At 42.2% G+C, this 16381-nt stretch overlaps 1 protein-coding gene across 3 annotated transcripts in view; it reads right to left on the bottom strand.

Annotated features, from left to right (window-relative positions):
- The window catches only part of nbn (nibrin), a 103022-nt gene that overhangs the window by 67962 nt on the left and 18679 nt on the right, over positions 1–16381 (bottom strand). For all 3 annotated transcript variants that reach the window (XM_070893775.1, XM_070893786.1, XM_070893794.1), the window contains exons 6-9: positions 15595–15712; positions 13199–13386; positions 11696–11793; positions 9511–9652 (exon numbers count right to left, since the gene is read on the bottom strand). In XM_070893775.1, the coding sequence (XP_070749876.1) occupies positions 9511–9652; positions 11696–11793; positions 13199–13386; positions 15595–15712 (546 nt within the window). The remainder of the gene's footprint in view (positions 1–9510; positions 9653–11695; positions 11794–13198; positions 13387–15594; positions 15713–16381) is intronic.

Here is a 16381-nt window from a genome sequence, read left to right as displayed (position 1 = left end):
ATTAACAATTGCCTTTTGATCATGATTAAGTTTTTCTTTATCAAGATTGCCTTTGGCTTCCTCTTTCAAAATGTCGAAGTAATCTTCATAGGGTAATGCATTAGTCAAAGTGTATGCTGGCGATCTGAGGTTTTATAAACTCATGTTATTGCACTTTGAAAATTCTTCAATGTGATGGTGAATGAGAATAAGCTGTTTCTTCCGAGCAAGTGTTTAAAAAGTCTTCACTCATTGCTGCTTAAATTTATTCCATAGCGCAAGAGGATCTTTAAGATTACAAAAACGCAAATAGTAGTGAAATGTTAAGCTGAGAAGTAATTGAATGCAGAGTTGCATCTAAATATCTCTCTACATTTTGTATTTCTATTTAATCGTAAATCTAGTGCTTCATCAAGTATAAGAAGCAGCACTATCTCTACTGGACATATGCAACGAAGAAACATGATAGACTTGTCCATGTATTCGGCAGCAGAATGGTCCAATTCCAGGAAGTAACTCTACTTTCGCTCCTATCGAGGCAAAAGGAGGAGAGCTGTTATACTGCCTTATTTGGTCTCTAAAGTTTTTGGCTTTTGGGGAGGCTTCTGTTAACACTGTTTTTATCAAATCAGGAGACTCCTGTAATGCTGGTAACTTTACTTTGCCACCATGACAACAGTCAGTATAATGCTTCAATATATTTAATTAGTTTTGAAAATATCTGGCTCCACAATTACATGTTTCTGTTATTCTGCCACAATTGATTTCATCTACTTGTACATTTCCCTTTAATAATGCGACTAAATGATTTTGGTTATTTCTTTGCCTTTCCACTCGAAGTCGATTGTCGATTTCTTTCAGCTTCTAAACATTTATGTCGTTGCTCATTTGATTCATTAGCTCTTTGCTGTTGGTGCCATATTCGATCAGCTTCTAAACGTTGTTCTCTTTCTTCAGCTGATTTATTTTCTCTTGCTTGCCGTTTTCTCATTTCAGTTTATTAACGCTACTAAATAATTTTGGTTAGTTCTTTGCCTTTCTATTCGAAGTCGATGTCTATTTCTTTCAGCTTCTACATGTTTATGTCGTTGCTCATTTGATTCATTAGCTCTTTGCTGTTGGTGCCATATTCGATCAGCCGATTCATTTTCTCTTGCTTGCCTTTTTCTCCTTCCATCATTTCCGCGTTTGTTAGATACACTTCTTGGTCTTCTAGGCATTTCAAGAATAATAATGTCAAGGACAGTTTTTTTTTTTAAATCAAAATTTTTTGTACGAAAGAGTATTGTTTACGAAGTACATTGTTTACATCCGTTGAAATGAATTTTCAGGACAGACAAAAACTGAGTAATGTGTTGTATAAAACTATATTGTTTACATCAGAACAGACAAAAACTGACTATTATTATTATTGTGTTCCTAACACAGATGAGGCTGCACACAGGGAGGTTAAAGTAATAGTGACCTCAGTCTTTAATAAGACACTCCAGAGTGAAGAACAGGCCTTAGGGGCCAGCTTATATACAGTGCTCCCAAGGGATGCTGAGATCCCTTGGGACTTCAGGGGATGAGTTCCCTGGTGGCAGAACATGGGAGTGCATGCTTTACAGATACACATCACTCCCCCCCACCAATGTCAAAGTGAAACGATTTACAAGGTGAGGTGATCGGGAGCCTTTCCCTGGTGGACCGCCTCGGTATAAATGTCTGTTCTGGTGTGTTGGCTGTGCCCTCGCTGGGCTGGTGTGTTGTTGGCCCTGCAGGGCTGCTAGGTGAGCCTGGCCTTGCTGGGCTGTTGGGCGTGATGGGTTCGATTTCCTGGTCCGGCAGGGTGTCGTTGATCCTTTGGGTGTGTGTTGTGGGCTCAAAAAAGGTGGTGTCTGCTGTGGGTTCAGGGCAGTCTGTGAACCGCAGCCTAGTTTGGTCCAGGTGCTTTCTGCAAATTTGTCCATTGTCTAGTTTGACGACAAACACACTATTCCCTTCTTTAGGTATCACCGTGCCCGTGAACCACTTGGGACCATGTCCAAGTTTAGCACATACACGGTCATTCAGATCAATTTCTCATGACACAGTGGCGCGACCATCATTTACATTTTGTTGCTGCCGCCTGTTCTCTACCTGATCATGCAGATTGGGGTGAACCAGCGAGAGTCTGGTTTTAAGTGTCCTTTTCATGAGTAGCTCAGCCGGGGGCACCCCTGTGAGCGAGTGGGGTCTCGTGCGGTAGTTGAGCAGTACTCGGGACAGGCAGGTTTGGAGTGAGCCTTCTGTGACTCGTTTAAGGCTCTGTTTGATGGTTTGTACTGCGCGTTCTGCCTGCCCATTGGAGGCAGATTTAAACGGGGCCGAGGTGACATGTTTGATCCCATTGCGGGTCATGAATTATTTAAATTCGGCCCGTTGTCAGTGACAAGTATGTCAGGCAGGCCGTGGATGGCAAACATGGCCCTCAAGCTTTCAATGGTAGCGGTGGCGGTGCTTCCCGACATTATTTCACATTCAATCCATTTTGAAAAAGCATCCACCACCACCAGGAACATTTTACCGAGAAACGGGCCCGCATAGTCGACATGGATCCTTGACCATGGTCTGGAGGGCCAGGACCACAAACTTAGTGGTGCCTCTCTGGGCACGTTGCTCAACTGAGCACACACACTGCATTACCATACACAGGACTCTAAGTCAAAGTCGATACCAGGCCACCACACGTGGGATCTGGCTATCGCTTTCATCATGACTATACCTAGGTGTGTGCTGTGGAGATCCGAGATGAACATCTCCCTGCCCTTTTTTGGTAGCACTATGCGGTTACCCCACAACAGGCAGTCTGCCTGAATGGACAGCTCGTCCTTTTGCCGCTGGAACGGCTTGATTGGCTCTTGCATTTCAATGGGGATGCTGGCCCAGCTCCCATGCAGTACAGTTTTTTTTAACTAGGGACAGCAGAGGATCTTGGCTGGTCCAAGTCCAAATCTGGCAGGCCGTGACAGGTTATTTATCATTTTCAAACGCTTCCATGACCATCAACAAGTCTGCGGGCTGTGCCACCATCAACAAGTTTGCAGGTTGCACCATTTCCACCCCCGTGGTGGGCAATGGTAGCCGACAGAGCATCCGCACAGTTCTCGGTGCCTGGCCTGTGGCGGATGGTATAGTTATACGCTGATGGCGTGAGTGCCCACCTTTGTACGCGGGCTGAGGCATTTGTATTTATCCCCTTGTTTTCAGCGAACAGGGTTGTGAGCGGCTTGTGATCGGTTTCCAGCTCAAATTTGAGGCCAAACAGGTACTGATGCATTTTCTTTACCCCGAACACACACGCTAATGCCTCTTTCTCAAATCATGCTGTAGGCCGGCTCGGCCTTAGACAAGCTCCTGGAAGCATAGGTGACAGGTAGCAACTTCCCCGCAACGTTAGCTTGTTGTAATACACACCCGACTCTGTACAACGACACGTCACGTGCTAGCACATGTCTTTTACACGGGTTATACAATACAAGCAGCTTGTTGGAGCATAAAATGTTTCTGGCTTTCTCAAAAGCAATTACTTGTTTTTTTTTCCCCATACCCAGTTCTCACCTTTGCGCAACACATGTAGGGGCTCTAAAAGGGTGCTTAACCCTGGTAGGAAGTTACCAAAATAGTTGAGGAGTCCCAGGAACGACCGCAGCTCCGTGACGTTCTGTGGCCTGGGCGCATTCCTGATCGCGTCTGTGGGCCGAATGCCGTCCGCCGCGATCTTTTCCCAAAAAAACTCCACTGCTGTTGCCATGAAGACGCATTTCGACCTATTCAGCCGCAGCCCTACGCGATCCAGTCGCTGGAGGACCTCCTCCAGGTTTTGTAGGTGCTCGACGGTGTCCCGACCCGTGACCAATATGTCGTCCTGAAAAACCACCGTGTGGGGTACCGACTTGAGTCGGCTCTCCATATTTCTCTGGAAGAGCGCTGCAGCCGACCCAATTCCAAACGGGCATCTGTTGTAGATGAACAGTCCCTTGTGCGTGTTGATGCAGGTGAGGCCCTTCGAAGGCTCCTCCAGCTCCTGCGTCATGTAGGCTGAAGTCAGGTCGAGCTTGGTGAGCGTCTTGCCTCCTGCCAGTGTCGCAAATAGATCGTCTGCTTTAGGTAGCGGGTATTGGTCCTGCAGCAAGAAACGATTAATAGTTACTTTATAATCGCCGCAAATCCTGACCATGCCATCACTTTTAAGTACTAGAACAATCGGGCTGGCCCACTCGCTGAATTCCACTGAGGAGATGATGCCCTCGAGTTGCAGCCTGTCCAGCTCGATTTCCACTCTTTCCCTCATCATGTGAGGTATCACTCGCGCCTTGTGGTGAATGGGTCGTGCCTCTGGGACCAAGTGGATCCGCACCTTCGCCCCGGAAAAGTTTCCAATGCCTGGCTCAAAAAGGGAATGACATTTGTTAAGAACCTGGGTACATGAGGCCTCATCGACATGTGATAGCACTCGGATGTCATCCCAGTTCCAGCGGACTTTGCCCAGCCAGCTTCTTCCAAGCAGTGTGGGGCCATCGCCTGGGACAATCAAGAGTGGCAGTTCGTGCACCTTGCCCTCGTAGGTGACCTTGACCATGGCGCAGCCCAGGACAGTGATAAGCTCTTTGGTGTACGTTTTCAGTTTCGTGTGGATGGGGCTCAGGGCTGGTCTGAATGCCTTGTTGCACCACAGTCTCTCAAACATCTTTTTACTCATGATGGATTAGCTCGAGCCAGTGTCCAGTTCCATGGCTACGGGTAAGCCATTAAATTTTACGTTTAGCATTATAGGTGGACATTTCGTCGAAAATGTGTGCACCCAGTGTACTTCAGCATCTGCCTCCTCTCGCTGAGGCTCGAAATTGCTTTGATCCACCATGGACCGATCTTCCTCTGCCACGTGGTGGTTAGCAGGGTTTGCAGAGCTTGCAGCTCGTTGGAGGTGCTTCATTGTTCCACAGCTCTTGCAAACATACCCTTTGAAGTGGCATGAATAGGCTGAATGGAAGCCTCCACAACGCCAAAGTGTGAATTGCCTTGCATTCATCCTTTGTTGGGGACTCAGTCATCTGGGTCGCTGCTGCTGGCAGTTGCAGACTCGTGGGTTCTGCCCTGTACATTTCTGCTCGCAAACACAGTTCCAGTTAATTTATGAACATTGCTAGCACTTGTGTGCTGAGAGATTTGTTTGGTGTTATCACTGGTGGACATAAACGCCTGTGCTATCGCAATGGCCATACTGAGGGTCGGTGTCTCTGCAGTCAAAAGTTTTCATAGGATGGTCTCGTGGCCAATGCCCAGTACAAAAAAAGTCTCTGAGCATTTGCTCCAGGTAGCCATCAAACTCACATTGTCCTGCAAGTCGCCTTAGCTCGGCGTCGTAGCTCGCCACTTCCTGACCTTCAGATCGCTGGCACGTGTAGAACCGATACCTCGTCATCAGCACGCTCTCCCTCGGGTTAAGATGCTCCCGAACCAGTGTACACAGCTCCTCATACGACTTATCTGTGGGGTTCACCGGAGTCAGAAGATTCTTCATGAGGCTGTAGGTCGGTGCCCCGCAGACTGTGAGGAGGACCGCTCTCCTTTTTGCAGCACTTCCTTCTCCGTCCAGCTCGTTGGCTACAAAGTACTGGTCTAGCCGTTTGACATAGGCTTCCCAGTCCTCACCCTCCGAGAACTTCTCCAGGATGCCCACAGTTTGCTGCATCTTTGCGTTGGATTCGTATTCTCGTCGCCAGTTATTGTGTTCCTAACACAGATGAGGCTGCACACAGGGAGGTTAAAGTAACAGTGAGCTCAGTCTTTAATAAGACACTCCAGAGTGAGGTACAGGCTTTAGGGGGCTGGCTTATATACAGTGCTCCTAAGGGATGCTGGGATCCCTTGGGACTTCAGGGGATGAGCTCCCTGGTGGTGGAACATGGGAGTGCATGCTTTACAGATACACAACAATTATTATAGAAGATTGTCAGTTTGTTTGCTGAGGTGGAAGGTTGTGGTTATATTGGCGAGTGCCTCATCTGCACTGACCCCACGTCTTGGCTCCATGATCTTCACTCCCACTGCTCCATGCTCCTCTGCTGATTCCCCAAATCAACAGGTACACACGAACATCCGAGATCATTACACAACTCTGTTGGCTCATAGTTGACTTTCCACTTCTCCTCAGCCCATGAATCAACTGGTAAACCTCCACCATTGTCTCAGCTGATATTTTACACGTCAAACACATCCTGGATCCACCCCCTCGCCACTAATGACTCCAAATCTGGACATAGGTGAGCATCTACAATTTTCCATGAAAATCAATACGGAGGGAACTTTACTGTGCATGTCTGTGCGTTATCCTACCCAAGAACACTTGATGCTGACACCATTCCCTACATCCCCCAGCAATAACATCTCTCATCTTAATAAACACAAACATTTCAAATGAGAAAAAAAAACATTTGTTGATATTTTTAAAAAACTGTTCAATAAACCTAAAGCTGTCTTTTCTCGTAGTGGGACCAGATTATGAGGAATCTGGCTGGTGGTTACAGCTGTTGGGCAGACAAGAGAGCTGGAAGTTGGGGCAGACGAAGAATCAAGGTAAATTCATGTTAATTATTGCCAAAAAAAGTATGACTCAAAATATTGAGATGGGAAGTAAGGTTTAGGTACAGGAAGTGCATGCCATAAGATTTTAATATATAACAACTTGTTTTTATATAGTGCCTTTAACATAGTATAACATCCCAAGGCATTTCACAAGAGTATTATCAAACAAAATTTGACACCAAGCCACATAAGGAAATATTAGGGCAGATAACAAAAAGCTTGGTCAAAGATAAAGGTTTAAAGGAGCATCTTAAAGGAGGAAAGAGAGGCGGTAAGCCTCAGGGAGAGAATTCCAGAGCTTAGGGACTTGGCAGCTAGCTGAAGGCACAGCCGCCAATGGCAAAGTAAAATCGGGGATGAGCAGAAATGGAGGAGGCCAGATATCTCGGAAGATTGGAAGAGGTTACAGAGTTAGGGAGGGATGAGACCATGGAGGGATTTGAAAACAAGGATGAGAATTTTAAAATCGAGGCATTGCTTATAGATGCGCATACACAATGAAGAGATATTCAAAATAAAGCTACTACTTAATACAAAATATAATTGTTAAGATATTTCCTCATATCGCAGTTATGATGTTTGGAGTCCCAGTCAACCAACTTAAACCTTTCATTCACTCTTCACTTCGTAACCACATTGTTCTAGGGAAATCAGTGGCATGGCATCTTAACCTGCATCATTAGGAATGCTATTGAAGTCATGCAGCAGGCTTACTCACCCTGACATTCTCTTTGCTGAATTGAGACTACTGGGATGTTCTTCCCACTGAAGAAGGCTACAGATAGGTCAAAGGCCACAAAGAGGGAAAAACAGGATAATTTTTCTGTATTCAAGATAAATGTTTTGCTTGACTGCCTGCTTGATTACGGTGTCATTTTTGTACATGTCGATTTTACATTACTAATCCTTAAATGAACTTGCAGTAAGTCAATAACATTTAATGTAGTGAACTCTAACAATTCCAATTATATTTGATTGCCCATAATTACAGCCAATAGTCATCTATTTCTGCATGATAGCCAAAAATAGTTCTCCGCTCACCATTTACTGGAGAACAGGTTCTAATTTTTTATTAGACCATTATTATAGACTAACCTGATCAGTGGATTACTTTTTAATTTCTGTATTTCTCTTTTACGTTTTCCAATTTAATTGCAGTAGTTTAGGTTAGAAGTAGCAATGACATCCAAAACACTGCTTATTTTTCTCTTTGTTCGTACTGTCTAAACTTCCTCAGTATAAAACACTTTCCCAGGGTTTACCATCACAAACAGTATACATAGGGCTGAGTGGCACAATCAATCCTACATTAGGACAACTGCACCATCTAGTGTTTATTTGGAGGTTCAGTTAGAAAGCACCTCTTGCAATGTCGCTGCTGAACAAAATGTATTACAGACCCTAGTTAACCTAATTAGTTAGTATGTATTAATATCAAGGTAGTAAATTAAGTTATTTTTTTAATTAACTTATAGGACAGCATAAAAATGTGTTTTGAACAAAATATGATACAATTTGGTGAAAATGTTAAAATACGATATTTCTTTTAAAAGCAGGCCATATTACCAATAAAATACATTTGTAATGATGTTTCTTAGATCATTTTTCATAAAACTCAGCTTGATACTGCCAAGAGCGGTATTACAGAATCAGATATTTAAGCACGGAGAACATTTTGGCCCATCCATACAAAAACTATCTTTTTCGAACCCTAGTTTTTTCCTCCTTGCCCTGTACTCCAATATTTTTTATTCAACTGTTTATTGAACACCTCTTAAATTATATGATTTAACTGGTTTCAATTGCCACTTGTGGTAACTTATTTCATAGTGTAATGCCTGAAAAATTGTTCTAACCTCTACACTTCTACTATTACTCCTAAATTTATGCTCCCTTGTTACCAATTCAACAACCAGCAGAAATAACTTTGCTATTTACCCTCTCAAATACAAAAATTTGAACACTTCTATTAGGTATCACCTTAACCTTCTCTGCTCCAATGAATACAGTTTTAATTTCTACAAGTCATCAAAACTATATCTTATAATGTCTGATATCATCCTGGTAAATCTATGTTGCACATTTTCCATGGCTCCAATATCCTTTCCGCAATTTTGAGCACTCCATTATATGCACTGTTTACTGTGACGACAGTTTAATTTTAAGAGACCTATTGAACCAATTAGGTAGATTGGCTGAAATATGGCAGATTGCTTTTAGCGTGAATAAATATAGGGTAATGCATGTAGGACCAGGTAAGGAGAAAACATCTGTAGGACATGAAAGGGTCTCCATCAACAGAGGCTGAAAAGTAAAAGGATTTTGGAGTGATCATTGATCATATACTGAAAGCATCTGGTCAGTGTTAAACAGTTATCAATAAGGCAAATCAGATACTGGGAGCAACCAGAGAGCAATTAGAACAAGTTATACTGATTAATGGTGAGGCTAATTACATAGAAGTACACAGAAGTTACTGCACAGAAACAGGCTATTCGACCCAACTGGTCCATGCTGGTGTTTATGCCCCACACAAATCATTCTGGACTATAGCACACAGTTTTTGTCACCCTACCTCAAAGGATATAGGTACATTAGAGTTTAGAGAAGAATGACCAGGATTTAGCGGAGTAGGTTATGAAGAAAGTGACTAAACTTATTTGCACTGGAGAAATAGGAAGACTGGATTAAAGTAATGAAAAGTGTAAATAAGATTAAATAACAAAGCTATTTATCGAACAATGAACAGAATATAATACAAAATTCAAAACCATTAAACAAGGCTGGACTGTAGAAAGAATGCTCCCACACCATCCTCCCAAACAGAAAAGTGGACATGTGGAACATACGTCCCTACAATTATATGGCATACAACTAGTTTGTACTTATTATATAAAAATGAGTTATTTAAAAAAAAATTACCTTGTGCTGTGTTCTTGTGATGGTTGTGTGTCTGGTACATATGCAGTAACTTGTGAAAAATCTGGGGCAGTCATGTCGACCATGTCCACGCTTTGAGAAAGCGTAGGACCTGCAATTGTTATTCTTGAATAGGAGCAAGTTTCTAAAAAGGAATGTGTATGAAAATGCCATTTTTTCAAATCATGTCCACAGTAAAACAACATACACACCTAAAATGCTTTGCATGAAAAAAAATACAGCCTTCCCAGCATTTCCCATATGCTTGCTCAGCTAGACTGAAACAAATGTTAAATAATTCACCTCTTCAAAGAGGTGAAACCAGAATGGAAATGTAAGGAAACACGTATTCATGGTGTCTAGTGTTATTCATCGGAAATGTTTAACTCTAATAAGCATATGAGCCTTTGTGAATTGCTGCAGGCCTTGTACTGATGGTGCTTCTCGGACGGCATTAAGTAGGGAACTCCAGAATTTTGACCCAGTGACGATTAAGATCATAGTTATGATGCACATAATTGTACAGTACTTATTGTTATATAACATAGAAACCATAGAAAATAGGTGCAAGAGTAGGCCATTCGGCCCTTCGAGCCTGCACCGCCATTCAATGAGTTCATGGCTGAACATTCAACTTCAGTACCCCATTCCTGCTTTCTCGCCATACCCCTTGATCCCCCTAGTAGTAAGGACCTCATCTAACTCCTTTTTGAATATATTTAGTGAATTGGCCTCAACAACTTTCTGTGGTAGAGAATTCCACAGGTTCACCACTCTCTGGGTGAAGAAGTTCCTCCGCATCTCGGTCCTAAATGGCTTACCCCTTATCCTTAGACTGTGACCTCTGGTTCTGGACTTCCCCAACATTGGGAACATTCTTCCTGCATCTAACCTGTCTAACCCCGTCAGAATTTTAAATGTTTCTATGAGGTCCCCTCTCATTCTTCTGAACTCCAGTGAATACAAGCCCAGTTGATCCAGTCTTTCTTGATAGGTCAGTCCCGCCATCCCGGGAATCAGTCTGGTGAACCTTCGCTGCACTCCCTCAATAGCAAGAATGTCCTTCCTCAGGTTAGGAGACCAAAACTGTACACAATACTCCAGGTGTGGCCTCACCAATGCCCTGTACAACTGTAGCAACACCTCCCTGCCCCTGTACTCAAATCCCCTTGCTATGAAGACCAACATGCGATTTGCTTTCTTAACCGCCTGCTGCACCTGCATGCCAACCTTCAATGACTGATGTACCACGACACCCAGGTCTCTTTGCACCTCCCCTTTTCCTAATCTGTCACCATTCAGATAATAGTCTGTGTCTCTGTTTTTACCACCAAAGTGGATAACCTCACATTTATCCACATTATACTTCATAGGAGCAGTAGTAGGCCATTTGGTCTCTCTAGCCTGCTCCGACATTCAATATCATGGACTCAGCTCCACTTCCCTGCCCGCTCCCCATAACCCTTTACTCCCTTATTGCTCAAAAATCTGTCGATCTCCACCTTAAATATATTCAACGACCCAGCCTCCACAGCTCTCTGAAGCAGAGAAAACCATAGATTTACATACCTCAGAAGAAATTTCTCCTCATCTCAGTTTTAAATAGTTGGCCTCTTATTCTAAGACTATGTTCCCTAGTGTTAGTTTCCCCTATGAGTGGAAATATTCTCTCTGCATCCACCTTGTCGAGCCCCCTCATTATCTTATAAGTTTCAATAAGATTACCTCTCATTCTTCTGAACACCGATGTGTATAGGCCCAACCTACTCAACCTATCACTGGAATCAACCTAGTGAACCTTCTCTGAACAGCCTCCAATGCAAGTATATCCTTCCTTAAATACGGAGACCAAAACTGTACGCATTACTGTAGATGTGGCCTCACTAATACCCTGTACAGTTGTAGCAGGACTTCTCTGCTTTTATACTCTATCCCACATGTAATAAAGGCCAACATTCCATTCGCCTTCTTGATTACTTGCTGTACCTGCATACTAACTTTGTGTTTCATGCACAAGGACCCCCAAGTCTCTCTGTACTGCAGCACTTTGCAATTTTTCTCCATTTAAATTATAATTTAAGGCATGTTCAAATGTTAGAACATACTATACCCTCGCAGCATGTCTTTTTCTCATTATAACTCAGGTCTGAATAAGACACAACATATTCGTGACATTTTATACACTTACCAAGATCAGGCTTTCTGTGAGGGTTACAATAAATAGCTGTTGAGTTGTGAATAACCGCGAAACCAATTTCTGCCTCAGGTATAGTACGCAGTCCTTTTCTAGTCAAACAGAAAACATTCTGGTTAATATATGAACCACCAAAAAGATACTCAACAATGAACAAATGAAAGCACTATAGCACTTTGAAGGAACGAGTTACATATAAATCCACACTCGGGTATTAAGTGGGCAATTCATATTTTGATTTTGTAGTGGCTGCTTTACAACCAAGTAGTTTTCTAGGCCACTTTAGATGGCATTAAAAATCAACCATATATTGTAGGGCTGGGGTCAAGTGCAACTTTCATGGTAATTTTTCTGGGGGTAGCCCACTAATTATCAGGTTTATTAAATTAAATTTCACAACATGCCATGATATGATTTGAACCCATGACTTATGGGTTTAGCTCATGGGTTGCTGGTCCACTGCCATAGCCACTAGGCCCTTTCACTTTCTTTTAAAATGGAAAGATTAATATAATGACCGAGATTTAGTGGTCAGAGGCGAAGTGACGGCACTCACCATGGGCCTCAAAAAAAAGCTGCCCACAAAGATCTAGCAATCTCTGTGGCGTGGATTTCACCTTTCCCGTTAATTTCATTCTGGCGCTAAATCTAGGGGATCGCCAGCATCCAACAACAGTGATGTCATTAAGCTGGCTAAGCAGCTAATCACATTGAAAAATTCTCAGACAGTAAACCAGGAAGTAAAAAGCACTGATTATCCATCACTTTTTATAAATTTAACAAAGAGCGAAATAAAAATTGGGACATACACATGGGATTACGGTAGAAGTTGAAATATCAAACTTTAAAAACAATATTTTTATTGTATGAAAAACCTATGGAATTTTTTTTAATCATAATGGAAAAATCTGGCATTCCACAATTATAAAGTTATTTTTTGAGGGCGAGTAGTTGTTCAGCAGTAAAAAAAACCCCAGTTATACCTTGTTCAAAGGGCGTAACTTTTTCAGGGAGTTTTACCAGTGATATAGGTACAATGTCTGAAATCCGGAATCCTCGGGACAGAATCCATGACGGTTTTTGGGTTTTGCCGGATTTCAGACAATAAAATCAATAGTCTGAAATCCGGAATCTTCGGGACAAAATCCGTGCTGGATTTTGGGGTTTGCCGAATTTTGGACCTCGCCGCGGATTGAATCCGTGCCGGATTTCGGACCTCATGCCTGCTGCTCCTCGTCGCAATGTCCGGTTTTCAAAATTCCGGATTCAGGACGTTGCACCTGTATTACAGCGTAAAAGGGGAAGTTCTCATCAGTTCAGTGATTTCTAAAGATTGCATTCTGCAGGGACTCAACAGCGCACCCTGTGGAGCAACAGGGAATCACTGACAGCAAATTCTGAATTTCTGCATTTAACTGCGCATGTGCGGTTGCCAGAAGTTGCTGTCAGTGGCTATTGCTATTGGCTAATACATTCTGTATAAAGATTGGTATGTACCTTTGCAAAGTTCTCATCACTGACTCAATCCATTTTTCTGTTGAATTTGACATGGTCTGAGAATCTGACGCCTGAACATCAATGACACAGCTTCCTGGTGCTTCAAGGAGCGACGTATTTGAAATATTATTCTCTAAAAGTTTAGCATCTCCTCCTCCAAATGTTAGAGCAGAACTCAGTCTCTTGTGCTGCAAGACAAGTCAAATGTATTATTAATAGCAGTCAGAGATACAAGGTATAAACTGCTGGTGGGAACCTGATTACACTAGATGTGACATTTTTGTTAAATAAAATATGGTCTGCTACTCATACATCAAAGCCATGCTGAGTGCTAAATAATGAATTGTCTAGTAATTTGAATTAAGCAATGGAACTATCAGGAAAGTAAGAATTTAGATTTAAAAATGTTGAATCATCAGATCAATAATAGCAAGAGAAACTGTTTCCACTGGCAGGAAGTCTGCAACTAGAGGACACAGATTTAAGTTAATTGGCAAAAGATCCAGGGGAAAAATGAGAATTCTTTTTAAGCAGTGAGTTATGATGCTCTGGGATGTACTACCTGATAAGATGGTGGAAGCAGATTCAATAAAAACTTTAAAAACGTTTAAAAACATGAACAGGAAAAATTTTCAGTGCTATGGAAAAAGAGCAGGGTAGTAGGACTAGTTGGATAGCTCTTTTAAAGAGCTGGCACAGAATGAGCCGCATGGTCCTTTGGTGCTGCATGATTCGAATTAAGTGACTTTAAATTAAAGACAAGTAGGCGGCATGTTAAAGGTTTGCTAAAATGCAAAGCAGGAATATTTCCACAACAAATTAATGAGAAAAACAATGTCATATCAATGGAAATACAAGCATTATGGGATCGTTTTTATCCCCATTTTCAGACAGGAACAGGGCAGTACCAGGCTGAAAATTGCAATGCAGTCAGATCCCTGCTGACATCCAGCCCCCTTGTTTGTGTAGTGGGCCGGGAACAGGTGAGCAGTGTTCCTACCCACAACAGGCAAGGAGCCTATGAAAATCTGCAAATCTGCAAGACCTCAATGTAATTTTGGCCACTCTGTCCAACTGAACTGAGCATTAAGCAGCCAAACCTGTAGTCTGCTCTGAAAGCAGATCATATCTCGCTGTGACTCCGATTTTAATGAGCCCAGGAAGAGCATCAATGCTCGCCATAGTCCAGAGAGTTGATGCTCTCTTTCACAAAGCTCGAGTTAATCAAATATATCACATCTGCAGCAGAACAAAGAGGGCCATACATTTTGACAGGCTCACTGATTTCCCCAGAGCACAGGAGAACAATGAGACACATGTGCCACTCAAAACTCTAAATGAGAACCCTTGCAGTTACATCAATCGAAAAGGTTTCCATTCACTCCAATATACAGAAAGCCTGCAATACCTGCAGCATATTTTGCATGTGAAAGTCCAGCACCTAGAGTGAGGATGATGCGTCCATCACTTGCCACCATCACACGCTTGTTTGGACAGGAGAGGCGAGTTCACAGATGAATCTTTGGTGACAAGACATACCTCTTGAAGCCATAATTGATAACACCACTTTGGGTAGCGTAGAATACAGCAATGGACCAATACAACCATGCCCACACAGCCGTCATGTGGTGGTTGAGTATCCTCGGGTCTCTCAAGGGTCCCTTCAGGTGCCTAGACAGGTCGAGGGATGTGCTGCAATTCTCACTGGAAACGGTGGCAAAGATAGTCCGTGGTCTGTTGTGTTTCCAAGACTGAGATCGATAGGCTTTTGTTCAATAAGGCATATGGAGCTAAGACGGTTAAATGGAGTTGAGATACAGATCAGTCAGGATCTAATTGAATGATGGAGCAAGCTCAAGGGACTGAATGACCTATTCTTGTCCCAATGCTCTGCATAACTTAGTCTTGAGGGATGGTCTGAGTTCAGACATCAGACAAATGGAGTGCTGCAGCCAGAGCCTTGTGTGTTTCGATGAGGCAGTGCTTCGAGTGGGCTCCAATAAAGTCACCATTGGTTACACTGAAATCACGCTGGGATTTTTACACTGATTCTTACATTCCTGTTTAGACAAATGAGGCTCACCGGAAATTTCAGAGCAAGTTCAGCGTGAAAAGACGTAAATTTTGGCATAACGTGCCGGTTATGCTTTTGCAGGAAATGCCCCCACTAATCAGTGGTGGGAAAATACTCAGATTATTTTTTTAAAATCTGGTACAATGTTACACTGAAAAGACAGTACTGCACCTGTTTCTTCTTTTTAAAAATATTTTCTCTTTGCACAATAATTCACACACAAAAATGTTTAATCTGGGCAAATGTTTTACACCAGCAGCTTGAAGTCACTATTACATCTAATACTACTATAGATTGTTTCTCTTCTAAATGCCACTATTACCTGCTTTCCATTTAAAAAGATGAATGTTTTGCCTCTAAAAATCGATTTTCTTTCTGGTTTTACTGTAATATCCAGCTCTCCAGACCTGATACTAGGTTCATCAATAGGTGGGGAAAAACTGCCAGGAAGAAAATTTAAATCATCATTTATTTGTTTCACGACAAAGTTCAGAATGAAAAAAGTTAAAGAATTTGTTTGCCAGCATTTACGTACAACGCATTGTTATTTCTTAACTGTAAAAAAAATTGAAGAGGTTTCTGAAACTGTCTCTTGTTCAGGCACAGTTCTATTTATTATCACAAACAAGTACATCATTTCCAATTTTGTCACACAAGTGTGCTCAGGAGCTTGCATCATATAAACTGCTACCTGCAAGGTATTGGAATGATTTCTATTTGTTCATTCTCTAAGCTAACCAAAAGCCAGTCAAAATCCTCAACAGTCCAAAATGAATGCAGCATTTTATGAGGCTTAGTGGTAAAATGTAGCACAATAAAATTATCTGAAAGTTACAATAAAAAAAAAGGTTCATTATTTTGTTCTGTTGTTTTCTAATTAAAACTAAATGAAAGATAATTTTAATTTTAATACTAGAACAAAATACGGCAGACACTGGAAGCCTGAAATAAAAACAGAAAATGCTGCAAATACTCAGCAGGTCAGGCAGTATCTGTGGAGAGATACTGCCACAGTTAACATTTCAGGACCTGAAACGTTAATGTTTCTCTCTCTACAGTTGCTGCTTGATTTGGTGAGTAGTTCCAGCATTTTCTGTTTTTATTATTAA

The sequence above is a fragment of the Pristiophorus japonicus genome, chromosome 1 (assembly GCF_044704955.1).
Source record: "Pristiophorus japonicus isolate sPriJap1 chromosome 1, sPriJap1.hap1, whole genome shotgun sequence".
NCBI lineage: Eukaryota > Metazoa > Chordata > Chondrichthyes > Pristiophoridae > Pristiophorus > Pristiophorus japonicus.
This window is presented reverse-complemented; position numbering and strand designations above follow the sequence as displayed.